The 27,805-nt window shown below is 32.2% G+C and overlaps 1 protein-coding gene across 1 annotated transcript; it reads right to left on the bottom strand.

Moving 5' to 3' along the window:
* Positions 1-3,961: 3,961 nt before the first annotated feature.
* TAF1B (TATA box-binding protein-associated factor RNA polymerase I subunit B) lies at positions 3,962-17,887 on the bottom strand. The gene is made up of 6 exons (XM_065515575.1): positions 17,626-17,887; positions 17,362-17,557; positions 17,123-17,249; positions 13,718-14,182; positions 7,535-8,692; positions 3,962-5,662 (listed from the first exon to the last, which is right to left on the bottom strand). Exons 1-6 carry the CDS (start codon positions 17,843-17,845, stop codon positions 4,964-4,966), a joined length of 2,865 nt encoding a protein of 954 aa, XP_065371647.1. The 5' UTR covers positions 17,846-17,887; the 3' UTR covers positions 3,962-4,963.
* Between the last annotated feature and the right edge of the window lie 9,918 nt (positions 17,888-27,805).

The raw sequence follows: 27,805 nt of genomic DNA, 5'->3' as shown, positions 1-27,805 counted from the left end.
TGGTCAGAACTAAATGAAAGTTCATCAAACTCTGATTTAGAATATATTAAAAGTTACTCGCAAAATTTAGAAGCTCAGCTCAGTTGAACATTAAAAGAAGTTCAAAATCTACACAAAATAACTAATATTGCAACAACGTGCGACTTAAAACAAGATTTTAATTATTTGGACAAATTTTCAAAAATATCGAACTAAATCGTTTATACAATGCAATTTTAACAGTTAGTCCATGTTTCTTCTTTAATAAAAAAATAATTTAAGGAAAAAAATGCAATTAACTATTATTATTATATAAAATATCTATTAATATACATCCTTTCCTATGACTGAACGATTTTTTAATTTGTTTTAATAAAAAAAAATAATTTAATATATCTCAATTCTTAAATTCACAAAAAAGACCAAAAACCGGTTATTCGAACTGGTTTTTGATAGAAAAAACCGAAAACCAGTTTTCAAAAATTAAGCTTTTTCGAATTATTCGAAAACCGGTTTTTAGAATATGTCGAATATTTGACAACTCTAGACTGGTTACAGATCGATCTCCTTTTCTTGATTAAACGCTTATTGGCCAAGTTATTAGAGAATTTAGATATTTTGAGATCGAGCTCCTTTTCTTGATTAAACGCTTATTGGCCACGTTATTAGCGAATTTAGATATTTTGAGTTTTCATATAAAAAATCGATTTTTGGTCAGAAACATGAGTGATCACTAGATATGCCATTAAAAAATAGATTTGCTTTGGATGGGTCTTATTTTGTTCATTATCAGCTAAAACTAACTACTGCAAAATTTAAGTGCAATCGGATAACTAGAACACGTGCCGGAAATCGATTGAAAGTTGTAAAATTGGGTAAATAATGGTACTTTTTCCGATATCTTAAAAAATTTCCCTATTTAAATACTGTTTCTTAAACATTTTCAATAAACCTAAGCTTCTAGAATTAAATTATCATTCTAACAAGGTATAAAGCATGAACATCGAGTCAAAAATAACCAAGTTATTAGCATTTCCCTACGTCATATATTCAAGAAAAACGACATTTTTGTATTATTTGCTCACTGTTTTGCAATAGAAATGCGAGTAAAATATGAGTAAATTAGCACTTTTTGCTCAATATTTGGTCAGATAAAACTCGTATAACTTTGTTATTTTTCATTCGAAATTATTGTTTTATACCTTGTTAGAAAGATAATTTTCTCTAGAAGCTTAGGTTTATTGCAAATGTTTAAAAAACTGTATTCAAATATGGAATTATTTTAAGATATCGGAGAAAGTACCATTATTTACCCAATTTTATAACTTTCAATCTATTTCCGGCATGTGTTCTAGTTATCCGATTGCACTTAAATTTTGCGGTAGTTAGTTTTAGCTGCTAATGAACAAAATAAGACCCATCCAAAGCAAATATATTTTTTAAGGGCATGTCTAGTGATCACATATCAAGCTCCTTTTCTTGATTAAACACTTGTTGGCCAAGTTATTAGCGACTTTAGATATTTTGAGTTTTTATATAAAAAATCGATTTTTGGTCAGAAATATGAGTGATCACAGATCGAGCTCTTTTTCTTGATTAAACGCTTATTGGCCAAGTTCTTAGCGAATTTATAAATTTTGAGTTTTTATATAAAAAATTTATTTTTGGTCAGAAAAATGAGTGATCACAGATCGAGCTCCTTTTCTTAATTAAACGCTTATTGGTAAAGTTATTAGCGAATTTAGATATTTTGAGATTTTAAATAAAAAATCGACTTTTGGTCAGAAATATGAGTGATCACAGATCGAGCTCCTTTTTCTATTAAACGCTAATTGACCAAGTTATTAGCGAATTTAGATATTTTGAGTTTTCATATAAAAAATAGATTTTTGTTCAGAAATATGAGTGATCATAGATCGAGCTCTTTTTCTTTATTAAACACTTATTAGCCAAGTTATTAGCGACTTTAGATATTTTGAGTTTTTATATAAAAAATCGATTTTTGGTCAGAAATATGAGTGATAACAGATCGAGCTCCTTTTCTTGATTAAACGCTTATTGAGCAAGTTATTAGCGAATTTAGATATTTGGAGTTTTTATATAAAAAATCGATTTTTGGTCAGAAATATGAGTGATCACAGATCGAGCTTCTTGATTAAACGCTTATTGGCCGCGTTATTAGCGAATTTAGATATTTTGTGTTTTTATATGAAAAATCGATTTTTGCTCAGAAATATGAGTAATCACAGATCGAGCTCCTTTTCTCGATTAAACGCTAATTGGCCAAGTTATTAGCTAATTTAGATATTTTGAGTTTTTACATAAAAATCGATGTTTGGTCAGAAATATGACTGGTTAAAGATCGAGCTCTTTTTTTCTTAATTAAACGCTTATTGGCCAAGTTATTAGCGAATTTAGATATTTTTAGTTTTTATATAAAAAATCGATTTTTGGTCACAAATATGAGTGATAGCAGATCGAGCTCCTTTTCTTGATTAAACGCTTATTGGCCAAGTTATTAGCGAATTTAGATATTTTGAGTTTTTTTTATAAAAAATCGATTTTTGGTCAGAAATATGAGTGATCACAGATCGAGCTCCTTTTTTTGATTAAACGCTTATTGGCCAAGTTATTAGCGGATTTAAAATGTAGACAACTTTTATTTAGATTTTTATATAAAAAATGTGTTTGCATCCTCTAAATAAATTTTTTTGTATGACAACGAATGAGTAATTTTATTTGTTATGTAATTTTATTTCAATGGATATTTTCTCGTGATCTCGTTTTCGAATTTTAATTAATAACACTCTGCTACAAAATAACACTTTTTGTCAGAGCTTGAAAAGCGACCTAATATGGGTTGTAGGCCTAGGTGAGGGCATACTAAAACCATTTTCCAAGATTTTGAAACAACCTCAAAATTTTGAGTTATTTTGAAAAAAACTGTTTTAGGGTAGGTCCTAGTACTTTAGTACCTCTAACTCACACATTTTTATACAGATTTAAAAATTGTAAACAATTATGGATAGGCAAATAATAAAGCTTATAATTTCCTTACAATCAATTAGTTATTATAGCTCATATCTTTCAATCAGTAAGAAAGTATGGTCGGTCAAGCCAGACAATATAATATCCTACACCCTATGGACCGATCATAATAAAATTTGGTAAATATAAAACTTATTTGGGGCAAAATTTGTGAAGATACTTATATAAATTAAGCATTTATGACCGATAAAATCCAATTTCGGGAGGACATTTGTATGAGGGCTAGGTGAAATAATGGACCGATTACTGCCAGTTTCAATAGGCTCCGTCCTTGGCCCGAAAAACTTACCCTCCCCACTATGGTGGTGTAGGGTATAAATATCGGCCGATTTTTTTTAAAACAATGGTAAGTTATTTTGTCTGATATTTTCATTCACATTTCCCACATCAAATATATAAATCAATCAAATAAAGTCGTTAACCTTGCGAGATGAAATCATTATCGTATTCCACGGCACTTATCTAAATTACTTTGAAAATCATGAACGAATATTTCTGATTTTCTGCATGAAATGCAATTCATGTGTTGTTTAAAAATTGTAATTTAAAAACTAAAAATTGATACTGTTTTATTGAAAAATACACAAAACTAACACCGCATGAAACACATGAATTTAAAGATAAAATCAATAAGAAAATTCTATGGAAAAAAAGAAACGAATTGAATTGAATGCCAATAGGAAAATGGTGGAAACAACAAAAGAATAATACAAGAACAAATTAAAAAGACACAAATATATGTAGATATAGACATTGGGACGCCTTAAAGTTTTTAAAATGTACCATAAATTCAGCACGCTTATATTTAATATTTGCGGGGTGTTTCATATCAAATAGCTGAAGATTATTTGTCAGTGCATACTTAAGTCCAGTTTTGAGTCAAACCTATCTAAATTCGTAAACATTTTAATTAATTTATAAAAATTAAAACACATTTATTGGTATAAAAATGTTTATTCAGTTATGTACACATTTAAAAAGAAAATACAAATTTCAAAAATTATGATCACAAATTTAAACATTTGTTAAAAGTATGAAACTAGCCTCATGTCTTTTCGTGTAGGTTGTGCACAAAAGCAACAGGCTCCAACTTGTATTTTGTGCACTACATATAATGTACTTACATTGAAATAGTTCAACAAGACAATGACAGACTGACTGAATGAGTGCGTGAAGTTAATGAGTTCATTATACATATATATGTACATATACATTAAATCTATTATACAGTTGTGTTGAAGGACATTCTTTATAAATGTTTTGTAGTATAGTTCAGTAGACCGACGGACAAAAAAAAGTGCTAAAGTTACCCTCCTCAAAACCTTATGATGTTTTCCAAAATATTTTGCGTCTAGTTCGTGAGTTGGTCCATTTTAAAAGAGTTTTTTTTTCGGTTTTTTGCAAATATTTACATTTTCTCCCATGTTCCATCCAACGGAATATACGTTATGTAGAGCCTGGTCCTCAATATTTGGAAATTCGTCAATATGTATGATTTTTCAAAGATTTTTTGAAAATTTTAGTATTCACACGGTCTGCTACTAGTCATATTGTCATAATGTCCTAATATATTATAGTAGTTGTTGTTGTGTTTTAAACAAAAAACTATTATTTTATGAGAACACAATAAACATAGTTCAAATAGTCTTATTAGTTTAGAACTTTTTTGTTTGAAACACAACAGAAATTTGTTTAAACTATCATAATATATTAGGACATTATCACACTATGACCAAATAGTAGACCCCAAATGTGTATATTTTTCAAAGTAATTCTAATTACATATTTGGAAAAAAAACTTAAGAAAACGTTTATTACCGCATAACCAAGGTTTATTTTGATGGGGGTAACAAATCCAATTTTTTCATCTCCATACGAAGTGAGTCGCTCTAATGTACGTGGTTTTATTTATTAAAATGAGCGACTAAAGTTTGTTTTACCATATTTCCCTATATGTATTTATAATCGTTTGAATATCCTTGATAGAATTTTGAGAGTTGATATACACACAATTTTTAATCGTTTTGGGATCATTGATACCTAAACAAAACATTAGTTCTATACATTGCAGTTGTTCGTACACCGCCGACCATTCAACATTAATAGTTTGGGCACATGTTTCTAGCAGCCAGTTAAAGGAGCGAGGAAATTTATCTTGAAGTTGCGATTTTTGCGCTTTTGTCAACATTAAAAGATTTCCGAACATCATCCAACAGTCCATGTTGGAAATGTGAAATTTTAGAGTATTATTACCTTTCCTTTTACTACTATTGCCTTTTTCAGCAGAGTGATTGGGAGAAACTGGTTCTAATTTAATAAATTCCTCTAAAATAGGTGGTGTCGTAGATCTTGATTCGGGTGATAGTGTCTGAAATTCCTGTGATGATGAAACTAAATCGTCTGGTTTGTTTTCATCGCCATCATCATCTTCATTTAATACCGATTCTTCATCACTTATGTTTTCAAATAAATCAATGTTTTCTAAATTTCGTCTAGGCTTTGTTATAAAGGGTTGGTTATCGATAGGTTCCATATTATTTTCACTGAATAATTCAAACGAATGCATTGATTGTAGGTCATCGTTATTGGCTTTTTCACTTAAATTTGATAAATTTGCTAAATTTCTATTTGGCATCTGGAAGTAAAGCAATTAATTATTCTAATTAGATGTGTTATTTAAAAAAAAAAGTTTATCCCTGTCTATTTCGAGGGTGGAATGAATTATGGCGTTTTCTTTGCTAAAAATAAATATTGGTCTGTTTAAAAACAAGCAACTACAAATATTTGTAGTTAGGTTCAGAGGACATAAATTCAAATTCCGCTTTGATCAGATGTATTTTTCTATACTCTACAACCTAAATGCTTCATGCACTTCCTTAGAATTTCTCTATGGTGTCGTATGTAGATGATGGCACCATATTTTCATCTGGTGTATAAGTCGAACACATAAGTTCCAAAATATCACACACCATTGCAGACTCGATTCCTGCATCTCAATCATGGAGGACATGGAGACGATTGTTGTGACGTATACAGCTCTATTCTTAATTATGCTGACCACTCGTACCAAATTTGACACAACCGGTAGAGATTCAGAGGCTACCGGCTGTGTCAAAATTACCAATGTGGATCACTTACATGGGAGACCATGGTAGTGTATTAGACAACATAACATGTTGCTGTTTAGACAGTTCTAACCATCAAATTTTCATTATCTTCCATTAAAATTAGATTTGACACCTCTGGTTGGACTTCCGACTTTACTCCACGACATACTGGATGTCATACCATCGGAAGTCGACCGACTGTCACTGTCATACGCTCAGATACCATTGCATCAATTGGGCGTCACGGAAGCCATTAATAACTACAGAGGCTATAAGATTCGATTAGAAGGGGTGTGTACTATACAATACACTTCTACTCGGAAAACCACATTTTACATTGTGAAACCCAGGAATAGACCTAGATGTGAAAGAGAAGAAATTAAATGAAAAGAAAGAAATTAGGTAATAGGTATAGACCGGCATTCTCCGAAGACTGACTTAAAATAGAAAGCTTAGCTTATTCCCCCCAGTAAAGCCTAATATATTGCCAAAATCATATCTAGCAATATATCCTAGTTCATCGTGGATTCTAACCCTATCCAGTTTCTCTGAGATCCTGTAATCTAGTACAGTTACACAAAATGTGTTCTACGGTCGCTAGATCATCACTAGATCATTCCTATCTCCATCTAAGATCCGTCTGATTGATCGCATAAAGACATCCCTCTGCCATTAACAGATTCACCTGGAGATTATCCCTCCATCTTCTTTGAGTTCAATTCTTTGGTCGACTTTAGCTGGATTTCTAAAACTTCACAACTAGTTCTACAATGAGGCATGTGACAACAAGAACATTCACATGCTATTACCAGGCATATGATATTCCAGATAACACTGATAGGTCCATAAGTGCTTTCGAACTTTGCTACACTCTATATGTGCTTTCTGACAAGGCGTAAACCCGTATGATCGCCCTTGTGACACAGATTCTCCAAAAGAGTCATTTGAAAGCCCCATAATTGTATCAATAAGAGTCCTTCATGCGCTACTAGGTCATCACCTCCCACCAGCCTCCTTGTTTTTATCTCTATTATGATTAAAATTTTGTAACCACAATAACGACTTGCGTGGATTAAGCAACAAAAATTCAAACCAAACTTGGCATTGGAGGGGATTTGTTAAAGACTAGTTTCTTTATGCACTAACTAGTCAACCTCCTTTATTTTAAAAGTCATTCGGTAGTCCCGTACATTGATAAAACTAACCAAAACATTTATTTTGATACTTTTGTAACAAAGCATAAACCTGAATTCAGAACTACAGAACAAAATTAAGCCCTCGCATCGCGTTAAGATTGTTACTCAGACGAACATTTACTTCAGGACAACATTTAATTTTAGAAAATAAAACGCCATATATTCGCACCAAAAACAAAATTAAATTTATATAATTTTACTTACGTTCTCATTTTCGCCATCCTCGTCCGTATCATCTAATATCTGAGTTAAATCATAATTCATGTATGGATTGAAACATTCATGTTTTTTCGCTTCACGCTTTTGTTTACAATAATAGGAATCGGTATAGGATTTCAAATCAGTTTTAAATCCCAAATCATCCGTGCGTTGAGGAACATCGGCTATAATACGTTCTGCCCATTCCTCTTCGGTTATATCAAAACAGGCCTTTTCTACTTTCACAGTTGATCCAAATGTTGCACGTGGTGCACGAAATATGCCAACATGTATCTGATTCTTATTCGCAGCTAAAGTATGTACATTCAGTTTCAGTTGGTGGCGCTTAAAGTATTCAATAAAGGGTTTAACTTGCAAATACGAGTTAATATTACGCTCAGCATGATCTGTGCGCATAAAATCTGGAATTTTAAAGTTAATAGGCGAATTTGTACTCGTCTCATTGTCGCATATTAGGAAAATATTTTTCATGTATGAAAGAGCCGGTGTAAACGAGGGTTTAAACTCGATAACTTGGACCGGCTTCTTGTTGTTCTCAGAGAGTTTGTAGGTTTCTTGAAATCGTTCGAACAGTGACCTAAAGTTCTTAAGTTTTTGTTTAACATTAAGATTATCGTTTGTGTCATTAAGCAAATTCTCTCTATCTTCAGATTGGCGCATCTCTTCGGCCATTTGTTCTAGTAGCTGGCTTGTGCTTTGACACTGTTTAAATTGTTCACAAAATGAAGAATTAAACTGAGAGACGATAACCTTGCGCATTTCAATATATTCCACCCATTCCTTCCAAACAAAAAGTAGTGGTTGTTTTTCACCTTTTTGGCGATTCAATTCCTCAATTTTTGAATTGAGTTTCTGTGCGGAATGTGACATACGATGCTCCCTGTCACCATCCAAGCCAAATAATAGCTTTAAGGTGAATATAATATAAGCCATAGCTCTGGCTTCAAATCCCGGATAATATCCAATAGTACGAACTGCAAATTGCGGAGGCAGCAAGTTGACTAATCTCTCAATATAATCACCCATATCAGTAGGTAAACACAATTCCGTAACATATCTTCGTACTAGTTTAATTATATCGGGTTTCTTGGGTCTTTGTACGCCAATATTTTTACAAATAATGCTAACGTGCTCTCTTAGAGCCTTGGGTAATAGAATAAAAAATATAAAAGTTAAATATTCTAAAATTTTAATTTGTTAATTATTGTAATTGAGGAGCCGCAGAACAAAAGGTACTTTTTTGCTCAATTAAAATGTTTGGAAAATTGAGTTTTATTTATTTGGCCCCCTTAAAAAACTGCATGAACATGAAAATAGTAACAAGTTTCATACTTATAAATAGATACATCTAATTACCATAAGTCACCGCAATAAATGTTAAGGATGTTTGATATAAAACCATTTTTATATCGGAAAAATAACTTTTTGTTAAAAAATGAAGTAAAAAAGTACGTTTTGCTAAAAACAAAATTAAAAAGTACATTTTTATGTGTTTTTAGTGCGTTCAATAAAACACGATAATTTAATTTACTATAAACTAAAGTTTTATTTGTTAATTCATTTGCGTCCGTTTACACACTAAAATAGTCTCCTAGAAAATCTACTGACGCTGTTGAAAAAGTCGTTTATTCAAATCTGTGTACATGTATTAGTGAGTTGTCAAACGTCAAAGTATAACGGCGTTGCCAGATCGTAAACCCATGAGTGTGGCACTACACCACCCCCCTTCCAGCATTGTGGTACGATCCATATGGAAGTTGGTCCAAAAATTTAACCTTGCGTGGCCTGTAATGTGTCCTCTGCAACTCCGACAGTTCCATAGGGACGTAAGCCGGCTTCAGTCTATCCACAGAAACTGTTCTTGACCTAGTTCCGACGCGTATCGTATAGGTCTTCGGATGTCGCTCCAGTACCGCATAGGGACCATCATATGGTGCTTTAAGCGGCGATCGCACCGTATCGTCCCTCAGAAAAACATGGGTACAAAAACGTAGGTCCCTTGGTACGTACACCGACTTCCTGCCATGTTGACTTGTTGACGTAGGACGTAAGTTTTCGAAATGTTGTTGAAGTCTCGCTAAAAATTCGTTCTCGTTCATATGTGTGCTCGTTTCGTCCAATAGAAAGTCGCCGGGTAGTCTGATCGCCTGTCCATACACCATCTCGGCAACTGATACGCCCAAGTCTTCCTTCACAGCTGTTCGTAGTCCCAACAAAACTATAGGTAATACCTCCGTCCAGTTCGTATCAGCATCATGGCATTTCAACGCCGCCTTCAAGACCCGATGCCAACGTTCTATGAGGCCGTTTGCCTGGGGGTGGTATGGAGTAGTCCTAATGTGTTTTATACCCAACCTTTTCGACAGATGGCCAAAAAGATTGCTCTCGAATTGCCTGCCTTGGTCCGTAGTTATGAATTTAGGTACTCCGAAGCGGCTAATCCAACTATTAAATAGTGCCCTCGCCACTGTTTCGGCCGTGATGTCCGCGATCGGTATGGCCTCGATCCATCGGGAATACCTATCCACACACGTTAAACAGTAAGCACAGCCGTTCGACATCGGTAGCGGGCCGACTAAATCGATATTTATATGTTCAAACCTCTTGTCCGGGACTGCGAACGTTTCCAATTCACTTTTCGTGTGTCTAGTTACCTTACATCGATGGCATTGTTGACAATTCTTTACAAATGCTCGAATTTCAGCATTCATCCTGTTCCAAACGAAGCTCCTAGAAATTAATTTCGTCGATGCCTTCACCCCAGGATGCGAAAGACAGTGTAATGTATCGAAAACAAGTGAACGTAACGTCGTAGGAATATACGGCCGTATTTTACCAGTTGATGTGTCGCATATGATCTCGGCGTCGAAGTCTGGTATCCTTATCTTTTGAAGAGTAAGTGAAGTCGAACCCGATTGCATAAGATTCTGTAGTTCGGTGCATTTCGTTTGTTCCTCAAAAAGCAATTTGTAATCGATCGTAGCTGGTATTTGTAATGTTTCCACTCGTGAGAGGACGTCTGCTACAATATTTTGTGAACCGCTAATATGTTGGATCCTCGTACAAAATTCGCTTATAAAATTCAATTGTCGCGTTTGTCGTGGGGATAAGCGTTCCCATCTCTGTTCAAAAGCATGTACCAATGGTTTATGGTCCGTGAACACCGTAAATTGTGCACCCTCCAAATAGATATATGGCCATGAGTTCGCGATCATACGTACTATAGCGTTGTTCCGTCGTGGTAAATTTCCTCGAGAAAAATCCCAGAGGTTGCCAATGGCCTTCAACTCGTTGTTGTAGAACCGCTCCCATTGCCTTGTCGGATGCGTCCGTCATCAATGCAATTTCGGACCCCCTATGGGGGAATGCTAGCAATGTTGCGTTCGCCAGTTCAGCCTTTATCTTCTCAAACGCACCTTCAGTTTCTGCAGACCATTTTAATTTCGTTCTGTCGCGTTTCTTGCATGGGCCCATCATCCTCTGCAGGGGTTGTTCTATTTCGGCGGCATGTGGCAGGAATCGCCTGTAAAAATTTATGGCTCCTAAGAGACTTCGTAAATCCTGTACTTCCACTGGCTTTTTTCGACCAATGATGACATCGACCTTACTAGATAGAGGCCTAATACCGTTCCTGTTGATCGCATGTCCTAAAAACTCCACTTCGGATTGGCCCAACTGACACTTCTCGATATTAATAACCAATCCCTTCTCCCTATAAATCTCAAAGATCTGACGTAAGTGGGTTAAGTGTTCCTCCAACGATGTTGATGCCACCAGTACATCGTCCAAATACGGAAAAACAAAATCAAGGCCCTTAACAGTATCGTCCATAAAGCGTTGGAATGTCTGTGCGGCGTTCCTCAACCCGAAGACCATATATTTAAATTCGAACAACCCGAAAGGCGTTATAACTGCCGTCTTCGCGACGTCGTCTGCGTTCACGGGTATGTGGTGGTATGCCTTCGTGCAATCTATAACAGAAAATACTGTCTTACCATCAAGTTCACTCGCAAAATCCTGTATATGACGAATTGGATAATTGTCGTGGATCGTCTTCGCGTTTAGTAGCCTAAAATCGCCGCAGGGGCGCCATGACCCGTTTGGTTTCCTGGCCAGATGTAAGGGGCTGGCCCATTGGCTCTTCGATCGTATGCAAATGCCACGATCCAGCATATAATCAAACTCCTTTTTCGCAATTTCCAATTTTTCGGGTGATAATCGTCTTACCTTCTGTGTCACAGGTGGTCCCCTTGTTTGAATATAATGTTTAACCTCGGATGGTTTCTTCGATAAAGAGTGGGAGTCATCTGTGAGGTCGATATATTGTGCGAGGAGTTCATGGAAGGCGTTGTTCGCCTTGCGTATTGTCACGATTGTTGAGACGAAATCGGTCAACTGGCATATATGTCGTAGGTGCGTTGTCCCATCTACCAGGGACTTACCCTTCATGTCCACCAAAATGTTAAAATTCTGCAAGAAATCTGCACCAATTATAGCGTGTGAGACATCGGCCATCGTAAAAAGCCATTTGAACTGTCGTCGTAAACCGATGTCCAATGTAAGGAGTTTCTTGCCGTATGTGTTGATCTCCGTATTATTCGCCGCCAGCAATTTCACTAAGGATGGCTGTAGTTGAACGTCCCTTGGTTTGGGAACTACAGATAATTCTGCCCCTGTGTCTATCAAGAATTGCACTTTCGAATCCTTGTCCTTAACGTAAAGACGGCGTGTGTTTGTACCGTGCCCATCCTCGTTTGCCGTCGAAAACGGAGGGCTTACAAGTTTTCCGAAGGGCGTGGTCGGAAACTGCAGGGTGATCGGCACTTAGTTGCTCTCTCCTTGAATGTCCGATGATACCAACAGATTTCGTTCGATGGCGAACGAGACGAACGTGGGTGAGATGAACCTCTGCGTCGAGGTGATCGTTGTTGTCGGTCCGGTGTATGATAACCCCGGCCTTGCTCTAAGCGGTCAAATCGTTTCGTTAATTCGGCTATCGCCTTGTGCATGTTTCCGCTTTCGTCGACAAGGCTCACCTTCGGTTGATATTGTATCTCCGTCATACAGTCGGCCTTTTTTGCAAGAACATTTACGTCACCTTCTACCGTTGCCAAAATTTGTTGTACCTGTGTTGGCAATTGTCGCAGCCATAACGATTTTAAAATTTCCGGGTCCAATTTATTCCCGGATAAATCCTTGATTTCACGTAGCAAGCCTGAAGGTTTCTTTCCTTCAATAGCCAAATTGTCGAACAAGCGTTTGAAACGGTAGTCATCTGATTCACTAAATTCGTCGATAAGTCTTGCCTTGAGTGTCTCATATTTCCCGGCTATCGGTGGCGTTGATATTATATCAGATGCACATTTCAATATCGAAGAATCGATCTCAGCCACCAGCGTATAATATTTCGAGTCGTCCGTAGTAATCCCAGCTCGCATAAATTGTGCCTCCACCTGTAAAAACCATAGCTTCGGGTCAGGTTTCCAAAAAGGTGGTGGTTTTACGGCCACTCGGGATACTTGTGGTGCTGTGGCGTCTTCATTTGCGCTTGGCGTTGTGTTCACATCAGCATTTGGCATCGCTGCTGTCGGTGGTCACCAATTTAGTGCGTTCAATAAAACACGATAATTTAATTTACTATAAACTAAAGTTTTATTTGTTAATTCATTTGCGTCCGTTTACACACTAAAATAGTCTCCTAGAAAATCTACTGACGCTGTTGAAAAAGTCGTTTATTCAAATCTGTGTACATGTATTAGTGAGTTGTCAAACGTCAAAGTATAACGGCGTTGCCAGATCGTAAACCCATGAGTGTGGCACTACATGTTTTTTAAACGATAATATTTTGAATGAATGAAGATTTCAACACAAATTTATAAAAATAGCAAAAAAAAAAAAAAACAATTTGTCAAAAAATGCGAAAAAGTACCTTTTGTTCTTCTCCTCCACAATTCATGTCACCGTGTTTAGCCTTTCGGAATTGAGAACTTTTCCACAATCACAACAACCAACGTATTATGTACTTATGCTGTTGTTGTGCAAAAGTTCGCCTTTTCGAAAGGGTAAACAACGGTGACGTGAATCATTCAGTTACGTCTTTTAATCTGGCTTACAATATCAAATTTTAATAAAGCTGCCTAAAAAAGTATTTTTGATTATTATATTTACCTTGTCGGAATATTTATCGGGACATTTATAGAAATTTATTTTTCTTAACATTTCTTTGCCATTGTTGGCAATATTTTCCGGAAAATATTGCAAAACATTTGTGGTACCGATATGACCCTCATGTATAAAACGCACCAAATCGCTAAGTTGTATTTCATCGTCTATTAAATTTAAAGCGATAGCTAAGACAGCATAGATCTGTTTGGTGTTCACTAACATTAGGCTATAATCGGTACGGTTGATTTCTCGAGCATTCGGTTGCTTATGACATGTCAGGTTGCCTTCAGCATCTGCAGCATGTTTTTCTAAATGTTTTATGGGCATTTTTCTTTTAAAGAATGATCTTGCTTTTACATTAAAGCCAATTTTAATGGCTCTATTTGAATTTGCGGAAGTCGATGATGTAAAACCGGAACCTCCAGAGGTGGCAGATGTCAGAGAATAATTTGATTCGTCTAATTTGCGCTGAAAAAGGAGAGAAGTTTGTAATTTACAAGCGAGTACTTTGTGAATATTTTACATGTATATTGTTCTTGTAACAATACAAAAAAACTCATAACCGCTGGACTATAAGTGTATTCTACAAAAATTATATACTCAACATGCCCTTTCAGAATTATAGCGTCGCTATTTTGTTCCTATCAAAAAGTCTTAATTTGATGGGCAGGGTAATTAGTCCTAAGAACATTAAATTATTTATGTACGTAACCTTGTAAATTTGCTACAAAATCCTAAACAATTTTTCGAAACAACCTTTAACAATGATTAATGAACATAATGACATATTAATTATCTTTACCAGTTCCAACAGTGACATATAGATAAGAAAATTAGTAATTATTACATTGCCGTAACAGAATATTACTATAAAATGCATCTACTATTTGAACAAAATCATACAGTTCAACTTTGTTTAATATAATATCAATTTCGTTTTCGTTTTGCAAAGAAAAATGCGTTCTATAATTTTTGCTTTGTTTTTAGCCATCTGTTGCATTATCATTTATACCAATGCTGCAGCTTTGCCAGAAAATTCTGCTGTAGGAGGTGGTGTTGATGAAGCCAGTGAACCACAATTTGATGATATCCATGAAGAAGAAGGTAAATAATTAAGAATACTTTGGTGTATATATTTTGGTGTTCATTGAAATCAACATAAATTATTCTTATTTAGAACAATGGGATATTGATAACGCTGAAGATGGCAATGTTGCAGAAGATCCTCAGTCAAGAACACTTTTCTTGTTGTTGCCCTTATTATTCCCTGATCAATTCTATTTCTCTTAAAGTTATGTTTGAGTTTAAAAAAAAGAAATGTATTGAATTATTAAAGAAATAAAAACATTATTTAATAGTTATAAAAATAGTAATAATAATTAATAAAATGTTATTAATTTCATTTAGGCTTAGTTTTTATACCCTACACCACCATAGTGGGGAGGGTAAAATGAGTTTGTGCAGATGTTTGTAGATGTCCGTCTGTCTGGCTGGTTTGCTGGCTGTCCATGTAAACCTTGTGTGCACAGTACAGGTCGCAATTTTAAATATTTTGCTCATTTACTTAGTGTAGGGTATTATATGGGCTTGACCGACCATACTTTCTTACTTGTTTCTTATTTTGATTTCATTCAGCTTAAACAAAATCTTCACCGCTTTATTTTTATGGAAACTCTACTTGACAATATATGTACATATATTTTGCCTTATATTTTTTTGTATTCTATTATCTGTTTGTTCACAATTTACAATTGTATTTCAGAAGGATCTAATTGTAATTCAGAAATTTGTTATTGAATTTCCATTTCGAAATTAATTGATTTACCAAGGTTGGTTACCGATTCGAAATACATTCTCATGACATCCGGTTCTAAGCACCGAAATGACCTGAGTTTACTAGCCTATGGATTTTAAACTCAGCTATTTGGATTATTTAAGTTACACAGTGACACAAAAAATAATGAAGTAGAAATACCTGGGAAGTGATACAATTTTTATGGTAGGTGTTGTTGAGTACAACAAGAATCAGTTTTGGAAATTTTCCAATCACCTCTAAAACGTTGTTGAGCTACGACTAAAAAATCGATTTTGAATAGTTTCTCAGAAGAAACTTTGGCCTTTCGAATGATATATATGATATTTAGGTAACGTTGAGAAATCGGTAGGTATTTATTTATTCATTTGTAATAAATCGTCACCTAAAATGCATAACGTAAGTTTATAGGAGAAAAAAAAATACGATATAAAATGAAAACCACTTGAGATATTGAAACAAAATTTTCAAATCCGATTGTAATTCGGACTAGAAATATATTTTATTTTTGAAAACACACTTTATGCTATGTGTCTTACGTTATTTTGAATTGTTGTTTTCTAAAACCAAAATAACGACGTGTCATCAATATTTAAATAAATTTAAATACAAATATGTTTCTTTATATTAAATAAAATCAGTTAGATACATAGATATTTTTATATTTTGTATGTTTTTTATTTTATTTTAATTACTAACTACTTATTTAAACTAAAAAAGGTACTTCATTAAATTTTCATAAAGTCTGCAAAATAAATTCAATTGCAACAAATTTATTAAAAATTTACTATTACTATTTATTAATTAATTACTCAAAACGTGTACGTTACTTTGTTTAAGAAAATGGTGCATTTGATGATACTTTGTTTTGAACTTTGGTAATAACTTTGTTATATTTGATAGTAAATGTTTAAAATTTTGTACACATATATAATATGATGTAGTAAATCGTATTCAAGAATAAAATCAATTTCGAATTTGTCGCGATATGTAGCCATCTGGCCAATAACAAATTTATATTACTATTATTCTTACCTATGAGAACATCCATACATCCTGAGGACTCCTACATATATCGCACTTGTTCCTCTAAAGAGGCAAGTAAAAATTTAAAAATTTTTACTTTTTGCAATCTTACATCATTTTCTCTACTCTTTCGCCAAAAAATACAGTTGTGTCCGTCTTCAACTTTCATTGAAATGTATTTAAAAAAAAAAAAAAAAAAAACAGGTTTTTGCATCTACTGAAAATTTTTAAATTTTGAGTTCTCTCTTTAGAGGAACCAGTGCGATATGTTCAATTAAAAAAATAAGATAAGATTTTAATATGCTTAATTATCATATCAGCATAAATTCAAATATCAACCACATTAAAAAAAATCAAGAAGTTTAAAAGTTACAACTGAAATTTCTCCAACAAACATAATCAACTTCAAATTCGCAAAATTTTTTTTTAAATTTTTTTCATATTTCTTTCTTGAATCTAGTTTTATGGAAGTGGTAAATAACAAACTCCCATCCCTTAGAACTTTTTAGGACTACATACTGCCATAGGTACTTGTTTGTGAAATATGTATTTTATTAACATAAACTTACTTTGTTTTTACGCCAATCTCTAGCACTTCTGGATTCACCACCACTAGTACAACTAGCATCTTCGCTACGCCTTCGATGACGTCTTTTACGGGCTTCCTTTGAGTGATTGTAGATAGTGACAGCATCACTGAAATATGAATGAAAATTATGTAGTATAAACAATTTCACAATTAATATATTGATAACTTGATTTTGATACGTATTTAATATTTGCAATTCTTGATTAATGTTTCACTTACTTTTGCAGATATTTTATACCTAATTTGGGTAAATCTAGTTGTTTACGATTGAAAAAGGCCACCTCCATGCGCCTTAAATATGCTGCCCATACTTGTAGAGTCATCAGTTTAAGTTCTTCTTTCGCTCCAAAAGACAGTAGATCCTCGACGAAACCACGCAAAATATAATTATAACATTCCCATGAAGTTAGTTGGGCTATAAAGACCGGCACATTTAATTAAAATTTGTGTATATTTATCAACTGTATGTATATCTAAACCTACGTTTTTCCGCTTTTGCCACATTAATTTTTTGTTTCTTTGTTCTTAATTTCTCTTGGTTAAATTCATCTTCTTGGTCAACCTCCACAAGACGCACTTGTTCCTGTTTTGTGCCGCATTCTTGACAGTAGTAAAAACCTTCGCGTTCTTCAAATTCATTTTCTCCGCACACATGGCACTTGAGATTAGAATTTATGGGCAGCGCAGTATCGGTGTGCTCCATTGTGCAAGTAAATGTTTTTATTTTTAATTTAAAAATACTCCTTAATCAGTGGTAATATATTTTATTACAAACAACCAACCACAGGGGCTATTATCACAAAAATGTAAACAAAAACAACGTGCGGATAAATGCAGAGTTGTTTTATTTGTTGCTTAAATTAATAGAGTTGTACTAAAATAGTAATGCAAAAAAATTCCGTTAGATTTAAACAGTACCTTTTAAGTTTTGAGGTAAATTCATACAATCATTAAATAAATAATCAATAATTCTGTAAATATTACTATGTATTTTAAATATTCTTTGTAGATATTACAAACGGATTAGCAGTAATGGTAAAGGGCGACAAACAAAACATGAACAAATATATTTTTTTTATAAACGGAGTATTTTATTTACAGGTTTCGAATGAATTAATTTCTCAACTTTAATTTTTTTGCAGATTAATCTGCAATTTTTGTTTAATTAAATTGCAGATTAAATTACAATGGTTGTCAAGATAAAAAATTATGGTGTATAGTCCCCATTTATTAGTATTATTGCTTCGTTATGACAAAATTGTTAGTGCTTTTACTCAGACAACTTTGTCTTGACAACAAACGTCATTAATTGTTATGATAAATATTTGTCAAGTATAGACAGGGGGTACCGTGACTGAAAATAAAAATGTACATAAACAAATTACAAATTATTTTATATTTTTATATATCATGGGAAAATTGAACTGAATAGTAAAAATATATTATTTGTTGTTCTTAGCTATTTTTAATGATGTTAAAGGTGACGACCAAGGCGAATTTATACAAGCTGATTATTTTTTTTTTCGCTTATTGGTTTTAACAGTTGTCAAAGCTTGTTTTTATATTTAAATATCTACATATTCTAATCGTATTAACAAAATATATACTTATTACCTATTGTTCTTAGCAAAATGTGTCCCAAATAGTTTAGATAGCTATTTCTTCAAAAACTATCAAAAACTTTGTTGACTTTTTGGGACCTCTTTTAAATTTTTTTTTTTTTTGCTCAACAGAAAGCTCAGATATTTTCCTTGAAGAACTATTTAGTCGCTTAGTTGGATTCGAGTAGGATATATGCAATTTTTGACTTTTTTTTGCAAAATCCAATTTTTTTTAAAAGGGCCCTTTTTTAAAATTTTTTTCGCTAAAAAGAAAGCTTGGGTCTGTTCCTTTAAGACCTATTTGGTTGCTTAGTGGGATGCGAGTGGGAAATATAGCAAAATAAATGTTTTGTAACTCAAGATATACAATTTTTGATTTTTTTCGAACTTTTTTCCAAAATGGGCCCTCTTTTTAAATTTTTTTTTGCTCAAATGAAAGCTTAGGTCAATTCCTTTAAGAGCTTTTTGATCGCTTAGTTTCCTCGTAATAATAATGATTTTTAACATAAGCCAACATATTAAACAAAAAGATGTGTATTATTTGACTTCTTAACGGTTAGTACGGTTTCAATTAAATGCGCATAGAGGAAGTGTTGTCGAGCTTAAGTTTTGAATTTGGCCCTCATGGACCCACCAGGGACGCGGCCAGGGGTCCCCATAGTAGGACACCTCGGGTTGTAATATTTTAAAATTATCCTATTTCTTTGTTTTTGTAGCTATTAATTATCTCTTATAGCTTAGGAGATATTCGCATTAAACAAAAACAAATTTTCAACATTTTTACTACAGTTTCAAATACAGCGGTTCCAAATATTTCCCGATTTTCTCTTACAAAATAATTAAGAATATATTGCTAAAGTTGAATTTTCTAATTTTTTTTCATTTAAAATATTTGATGTAAAGTTGGCTTTTCAAAAAGTATAATTTCCTTATAGATCTTATTAGAATTTTGTTTAGATTACTTCCAATTCAAGTTCATATAACTTTGGAATCAGTCATTATTTTTAAACAGTTTGACACATACATATATTTGGACCCGCTATTATAAAAAACCCGTATTATGGTGGGAAAAATTTTGAAAATTTAATTTCCCAATGCGATTGTCTCCTAAGCTATAAGATATAATTGATAGCTTTTTGTAGTGATCGGTTCTCTAAAATGGCTTTTGATTTACGGCGATTTATTGAGTTTTGATTATATGTGTTTTTTGTTCTAAAATTCCTCTGATTCTCTCCAAATACTATATTTACATTTTTATAAAAATTTAATGTTTTTATCACCAAAATCTAAATCAGTAGTCAAATTTTTTGATTTATTTACAACTTTGATATGTTTGGTGACCCCCAGTGAAATTTTCCGGCAAACATTTTCGTATAATATTTTAATCCTTATACGTCCTTTTTTAAAGAAATTCTTTTTGATTTTCTCGAAAAAATGGTCAAATTGACCCCTAAAGAGTGGAGATAGTGGGTTAAGATCTTCCACAAAAATGATCCCCATAAAATTCCACGATATAACTCTGACAATAAGAATCTCTCAGACATTAACTTACAACATTTTTTTTCAGTTACTATAATACTTAAAACTTTGACTTACTGTAAAAAAAATCAGACCAGCTGGACAATAAGTTTATTCTACAAAAATTATCTACTCAATATGGCCTTTCAGAATTATAGGGTCGCTATTCTGTTCTAATCAAAAAGTCTGAATTTGTTGAACAGTGAAATTTCTTAAACGTGTATTTTGAAGTCTCTCAGCGGGATCTAGGTTTTGATTTTAGACCCATACTTTGTTTTGGTAATTTTCTTACAATTTTGTGTAAATTCCGATTTTGCTATACGCCTGTCACGTTTTTTCACGCCCGAACAAATTGACCCACCCTAATATATACTCTTAAAAATACTTTTTATTTGAATTTAAAATATACAATAAAGCACTCTATCAAGTGTATGTGTTGGGAAAAAACTTTCTAAATCAAAAGTAGCGTTTAGAAATATTGTGGATTTTTGATAAAACTATAAAGAAATATTTGTTCAATTCACACCGATTATTGTAAATGTTTTAAGATAGTAGTTAACATGGTTAAAATTCGTCAGTTCATTTGTTAGGAGCAGTCTAATACACAATTTTTTACAATGATAAACTAACTTTTGTTTAATTTTTGTTCTCTTTGCGATCAAAGTTCATTTACAAGTCAAACAAAAAGTGTTATAAATAAAATACTTTTGTCAATATCAAGGTGTATTGATTAACTGTCATTGCAAATGCAGAAGCAAGTCTACAATAAAAGTAAAATCTATGAAAATAACAATGAAAGAAAAACAAAGCATGTTGTAATATTGCGTTTGCAATAAAGCACTTTTATTGAAGGTATTAAGAAATAAAGCAAAGTTCAAAGGCTTCTTATTATTTATAGGTATGTATTCTTATTATTTATAGCGCCTAAAGAATTATATATAATTCAGTGATTGTTCTTGAATATTATTATCACGCTTAAATGTAGCTTGAAATCAATTGTATTTTAATTATAATTGATTAATGTCAGCAAGAGATACAACATTTTACTTACCATTAATACTGACAAATTCTAATAATTTTGATTACTTATACCATATGTGACCACCATACGTCCTTTTTTTTAGAGGACAATCATCTATATTAACTGGCTGTCATCTATAAAATTTGTGTCCTCTATATGTCATCTTTTTTCAAAATCTGCCATCAATTTTTAAAATCAAAATAAATTTTGTAAATACTAGACTTTATGCTACATTTTTCTAAAGTTTCAATAAAATCGTCCTAAAAATATATAACGTTACGCTATCTTTCAAATAAAAATTCCAAATATGGAAATATTTGACCTTCACGATTTAAGGGTTAACGTTTTCCGATTTTAGTCAAATTTTCAGAGTATGTTTAAAATTATCTGTACTATAATATACCGAATAGGTTTATTTAAAATTCATAACAGTAAGGAAATTGGGATCATTCGTCAAAATATGACTAAATAATTAGTTTTTCCCGAAAATCGCAAAACTCAAATACAAGTAAATATGGATTTTAAGTAAATATTAGCTTTTAATTTAATATTTCTCAAAATATGTATATTAATTTTGTTTCTACATATCTAGTGACCTGGGGAATTTTTAATGTCGTTTTAACTTTAAAATTTGTTATTAACGTTATCCTATCATAATACACTTCTAGTGGGAGACGGCCTGTACCCTGAAATATTTCTTCGTCCATACAATCTTGGAGCACTCTAATATACATACATATGTAAAAAATGTTGAATTCAAATAAATTTTTTACTTTTTTTTTATGTCATCTATTTTCATTTTCAAAATCTGGTCGCCTTAATAGATGACAACTAAGGAGTGAGATCGAAAAATTCTTAACACACGTTTTTCATTACATTTTTTAACCCAAGTATTATTTGAATTTTTTTTTGATCAAGTTACCTTTGAAAAACATGTCAGTTATTATGTGTAATGTCAATTATATTAATTTTTTTGTTAATCTGATTAAAATGAGTGACCAGAAAAAAGTGCGTACTGAAATTATTAAATATTTTCAACAAAACCCAACTTGGTCTTACAAAAAGTTGGCCAAGCATACAAAGGTCTGCCGTCAAACTGTTTCCAATGTTATTAAACAGTACCGGGAGAACTTGTCAGTTGATAGAAAACCTGGTTCAGGTAGAAGGAATTGTCCACATGATGTTTCTAAAGCCAAAAAAATAGAACGCATTTTCAAAAGAGCTCCCAACACATCCGGTAGGAAAGCAGCCCGGTTAGCTCAGTGCTCGGACTATTTGGTACGAAAAGTTAAAGCTAATGCAGGTTTAAAAACATACAAGGCTCAAAAAGTTCCTGACAGGAACGCTACTAAAAATTTAGAGGCCAAAAACAGAGCACGGAAATTGAAGTCAAGTTTTATAAAAAAATATTCTTGCTGCATAATGGATGACGAAACGTATGTTCTGGCAGATTTTTCGCAACTTCCAGGTCAAAAATTTTATGTTGCTGATGCTCGAGGGAATGTTGAAGAAAAGTTTAGGACCCAAAAGCAGACAAAATTTCCCAGAAAGTTCTTGGTATGGCAAGCAATATGCAGTTGCGGCAAAAGAAGCCACTCATTTGTTACAACGGGCTCTATAAATACCGAAATTTACATCAAGGAATGTTTACAAAAAAGGCTGCTTCCATTCATAAGACTTCATAATGTGTCCACTTATTTTTGGCCTGACTTGGCATCCTGTCACTATGGCAAACAAGCCCTTGAGTGGTACAAGAACAATAATGTGGTATTTGTACCAAGAGAGGCAAATCCTCCAAACTGCCCGGAGCTAAGGCCAGTGGAGAGATATTGGGCTCTTGTTAAAAGAGAATTGAAGAGTACAAAAAAGGTGTCCAAAAGTGTGGTAGATTTTAAACGGAGATGGACTACATGTTCGAGCAAAGTGACAGAAAGCACTATAAAAACGTTAATGGAAGGGTTTCCGAAAAAGGTTCAAAATTTCATCACTAGTGATTAAAACTATAAAAATAATTTTTTTTGTAAATTGTAATAATAATTTCAATCAAATAAAAAAAAATTAAAGCTGTAAGTTTAGTGGTTTCTTTTTTATAAACATATATGTATGTTAAGAATTTTTCGATCTCACTCCTTAGATAGGTAACTGAGGGCCAAAAGCCTAAGCCTGTTGTCAGAATCCTAATTCATCAGAATGTATTGCATGTATTTTGTTATTGTATAAACCAGTCATGCCCAAGCCCAAGTTTTTTTTCTTTTTTCTTTGTATGAATTGGTTTTAGCAACAACAAATATTGAATAAAAAGTAGCTTTTCTTTAAATGTATTGGTGTTTACTCTTCCATAAGGAACTTGTGGGCACCCCTGGTATAAACTATTCAGTTGGGTACTTAAAATACATTTAGGGCCATTATTACAACTTGCCTTTAAGTTCGAAATAGTAAAAATTAACTTTAAGTAATAGAAAAAGGTGACCTTAAAGTTAACTTTTATTATTTCAAGTTGTAATAATGGCCCTTAAAGGGTTTTTATATTTAAAAATAAAGGAAACTTTTTAAAAACATACCTAATACAATCAAATAGTGTTTATAAAAGGGGTAACCGTAAAACCGTTTTTTTTTCGCAATTTCAGTTTTTTGTGAACCAGTTTTATTAAATGTTAATTTAAAATGTTGATTTTCGGTTAACCTGCTGATATAAAATGCTCTTTGCTCTATTCCAAGGCATATATGTACATACTAATAAAACAAGTAAGAAAGTATGGTCGGTCAAGCCCGACCATATAATACCCTACACTAAGTATAAGAGCAAAAACATTTTTCTTTTAAAATTTCAATAATTTATATTTTTGAGTGATTTTCGGAAGTGAACCTTATATGGGGGCTATGACCAATTATGGACCGATCACCATGGAATTAGGTCGTGTGATTTGTGTCTATATGAAAGTTTACTATGTTGAATTTTGTGAGTATACCAACATTTTTATGCGATTTATGCACGTTAAAGTGATTTTCGCAAGCGGGTCTATATGGGAGCTATGACTAATTATGGACCGATCGTAACAAAATTTGGTGACATGAATTTTCTATATATAAAACTTATTTGGAGCGCAACTTGTGGAGATACATTTATAAATTAAATATTTATGACCGATAAAGTCCAATTTCGGAAGGACATTTGTATGGGGGCTAGGTGAAATAATGGACCGATTTCAGCCAGTTTCAATAGGATTGGTCCTTGGGCCGAAAAAATAATATGTAGCAAATTTGATCGAAATATCTTCAAAATTGCGACCTGTACTCTGCGCACAAGGTTTACATGGACAGCCAGCCAGCCGACCAGAAGGACGGACGGACATCGTTTAATCGACTCAGAAAGTGATTCTAAGTCGATCGGTATACTTTAAGGTGGGTGTTTGACTAATATTTTTGGGCGTTACAAACATCTGCACAAACGCATAACACCATCCCCACTATGGTGGTGTAGGGTATAATTAGATTGGCTTACTGGAGCAAGCGCATCAATATTAGAGTACATAAATTTATTTTAAAATTTTTCAGACTCAAATACACATAATGAAACTATAAATTATTTGGATACTAACGTATTGAAATTTCATATAATTAAGTATGTATAGGCTAAATCTTAATAATGCATTGACGAAAAAGACGTAACCACTAACAAAAATATATTTGAATTCTTTTATTTAATTTAAAAACTTATTTTACTTACATAGGTTGATTCAAAACAAATATTTAGTTTTATTTTATTTGATGTTGTTTGACACTTGTAAGAGTAAACCACGTCAAACAAATTTGTGCTAATAAAAATGGTTACGCTTTTTTGAGTAAATATTTTGTAATTTTTTAACGACCATCCATCTCGGGGGTGTAATTTACAAAAAAGTTGTGTTTAAGCGATATGATAGCCAAGCTAAAAAAGATCTATACAAAACATAAATTTTAGAAAAAATTACGGTAATTCTTTAAATATTTAAGAAGGTCGTGTTATAGTGTCACTGATTTTTTTTCACTTTGAAACACAAGCCATCTGAATGCAGTTTCAACGATTCTCCAAAATTATTGATTTTCTTCATGTAGAATAATAATTTAGAAGCATACAAGTTAAAGCGGCTAGATTTTATATAAAAATCATTTCCCTCCATATAAATTGCTATCGATATATTTTTTTAGAATAACACATTTATTTGACATTATTGGATTTTGCGATATTCACCATTCCAATACATTCATGAAATACCTAATATAAATTTAAGTTAGTCTTTGTGTATCGAAAGGTATTATATACTTAGTAAATAAATATTTAATTGACCTATGTACTTTTCAATTAATTATTTAATCAAGAAATATAAGATCTAGTTGTAAGTACATACATTTGTATAATCTATGTACATTATTAAATTTACTTAAAGTAATAGGTGAACTTGAATAATAATACTATTTCTCTGCCTACTTGATGGGAGTACAGTGTCGGTTAAAAGATTTTGTTAAATCGCATTCCTACATTATTTAAAATCATTAGTCACTTAATATCTATTTTCAGTAAAAATATTCATTCAATTTGCGCGCTAACATTGAATATATACAGTAGCGAACAGAAAAATAGCAGTACCACTAGGAATTTTTTTTGAAACGACGTACAACGTATTTAAACATTTCAAACTTAAAATTTTTTGTAATTCCATAATCTGTCAAGTCTGCTTAATTTTTGTGACATAATCATTTTGAAAAAATAATGATAACTTCTGAGATTAAGGCTCTTATATATGACAATATGTATTTTTTGATCAACATTGAAATAGCAGTGCTGGATTATTGAATTCATTTGTTTTATTTTTTTTAAAGAAGTCAAATATTTTTTAAGAGTAATGATCAATTTAGTTAAATATGTTGAATTTATTTTATATACATATATATTATATATTCCATGAAAAGACGTCTAAGTGCTGTGTTAGAGAGTAAAGGAGGTGCAACAAAATATTAATAAATCATTTTTTTTATGAAATAGAACTTTAATGTATAGAGTATGTATACTTTTTTGTGTTTTAAAAATTGAATTTTCTTAATTTTGTATTAAAAAATTTGTTTCTGAAAAAAAATTTATTTTGAAATAGTTTAGTTTTTTTGAAGGGAGTGGTACAATATAAATTTTGTTAAAATTTTTTTTAAAGTTTTGCATAAATTGCAGTTTCTTAGGGGGTATGTATAGTTTTCTGTGCGACTGTATGTATACTCTTTGTCAAATTTTACGAAAATTGAAAGCTGTGACGTAGGCTATACACAACTTGAAAACAATGTTAGTACAAATTGTACAAATAAATGTAATCAGCTGTTTTCTTGAATGAAAATTGAAAAACCAACTTGAATGAGAAATTGAATGCAAGTTCGTTTCATACTATTATTTACAAGTTAATTAATATTTAATAGAGAGTTCAATTCTTAGATCTAAATTTAAGAAGGCGATATTTTTTTAAATATTTTGTACAACACTGTGTACAATTCAGTAAAACTCAAAAAATATATTTGTATGCTTGATATGTCGCACTCGTTCAACAATACTGTATTAACTCAAAATTTTTAAAAATTCACTTTTTGCAAGAAATCAACTAACAACATCAATATCTATCTTCTGTAAAAATTTCAACGTATTCCGATTACTCTTTCATCTCGAAAACGACATTTGAGACCATTTTCGTGATAATTAGTGACTACCTTGTATCAACAAAATGGTATTATTTTAAGTTAATATACAAATTTAAATATAAATACATCGAATATTTTCATAAAAATATTTATTATTTTGAATTGAGCCTTTATTCAAGTTAAAAATAATCAAATTGTTTTATTTAAATTTGGTTGCATTTTGAGTTGATACTGTTTTGTTGATAAAATAATACAAAAAAATATCGAGAAGTTTCAGAAAAATGGTATTAACTCAAAAAATAGATTTATTTTGCAATAATTGCAAAAATTTTAAAGAAAAACAATGTAAATATATTTTCAAATGGAATTTGCTTAATTCGGATTTTCAAATTCTCTTAAAATGTAATCACAAACAGTTTTTGCCCTCTACTGAACATTTTAAAATTTTGAGTTAATACAGTATTGTTGAACGAGTGCGATGTATAAAAAAATCATTCCATAATTAATAAACAATCTCATTTTAGTTGCATTAAACAAAGAGATTCAAAATATTACTCAATATTTATTTCTTTGTTTTGCAAAGAGTACAACTTTTGCAAACGATCTACATTTTCGTGAGATTGTATACATATGAACGAGCGTTGCCATTAGAGTATCCAAAAAAAAGGCAAATTCAAAAAACCAGTTTCCGGTTTATAACATATTTTTGGCAAAAAATCGTTTTCGGAATCTCAAAATTAAAAAATGTTGGTCACTGTTCAGAGCCCTTAAAGTTATCTTTATAGTATACATATAAAGAAGTGAGTGTTCATATTAGTGGCTAATGCATTATATTGGATGTTCACATTACCACGAGTTCACAAAA

Source organism: Calliphora vicina, chromosome 1 (genome assembly GCF_958450345.1).
Source record: "Calliphora vicina chromosome 1, idCalVici1.1, whole genome shotgun sequence".
Classification (NCBI taxonomy): Eukaryota; Metazoa; Arthropoda; class Insecta; order Diptera; family Calliphoridae; genus Calliphora; species Calliphora vicina.
The sequence above is the reverse complement of the archived record's forward strand: the minus strand, read 5'-3'. Positions and strand labels throughout refer to the sequence as shown.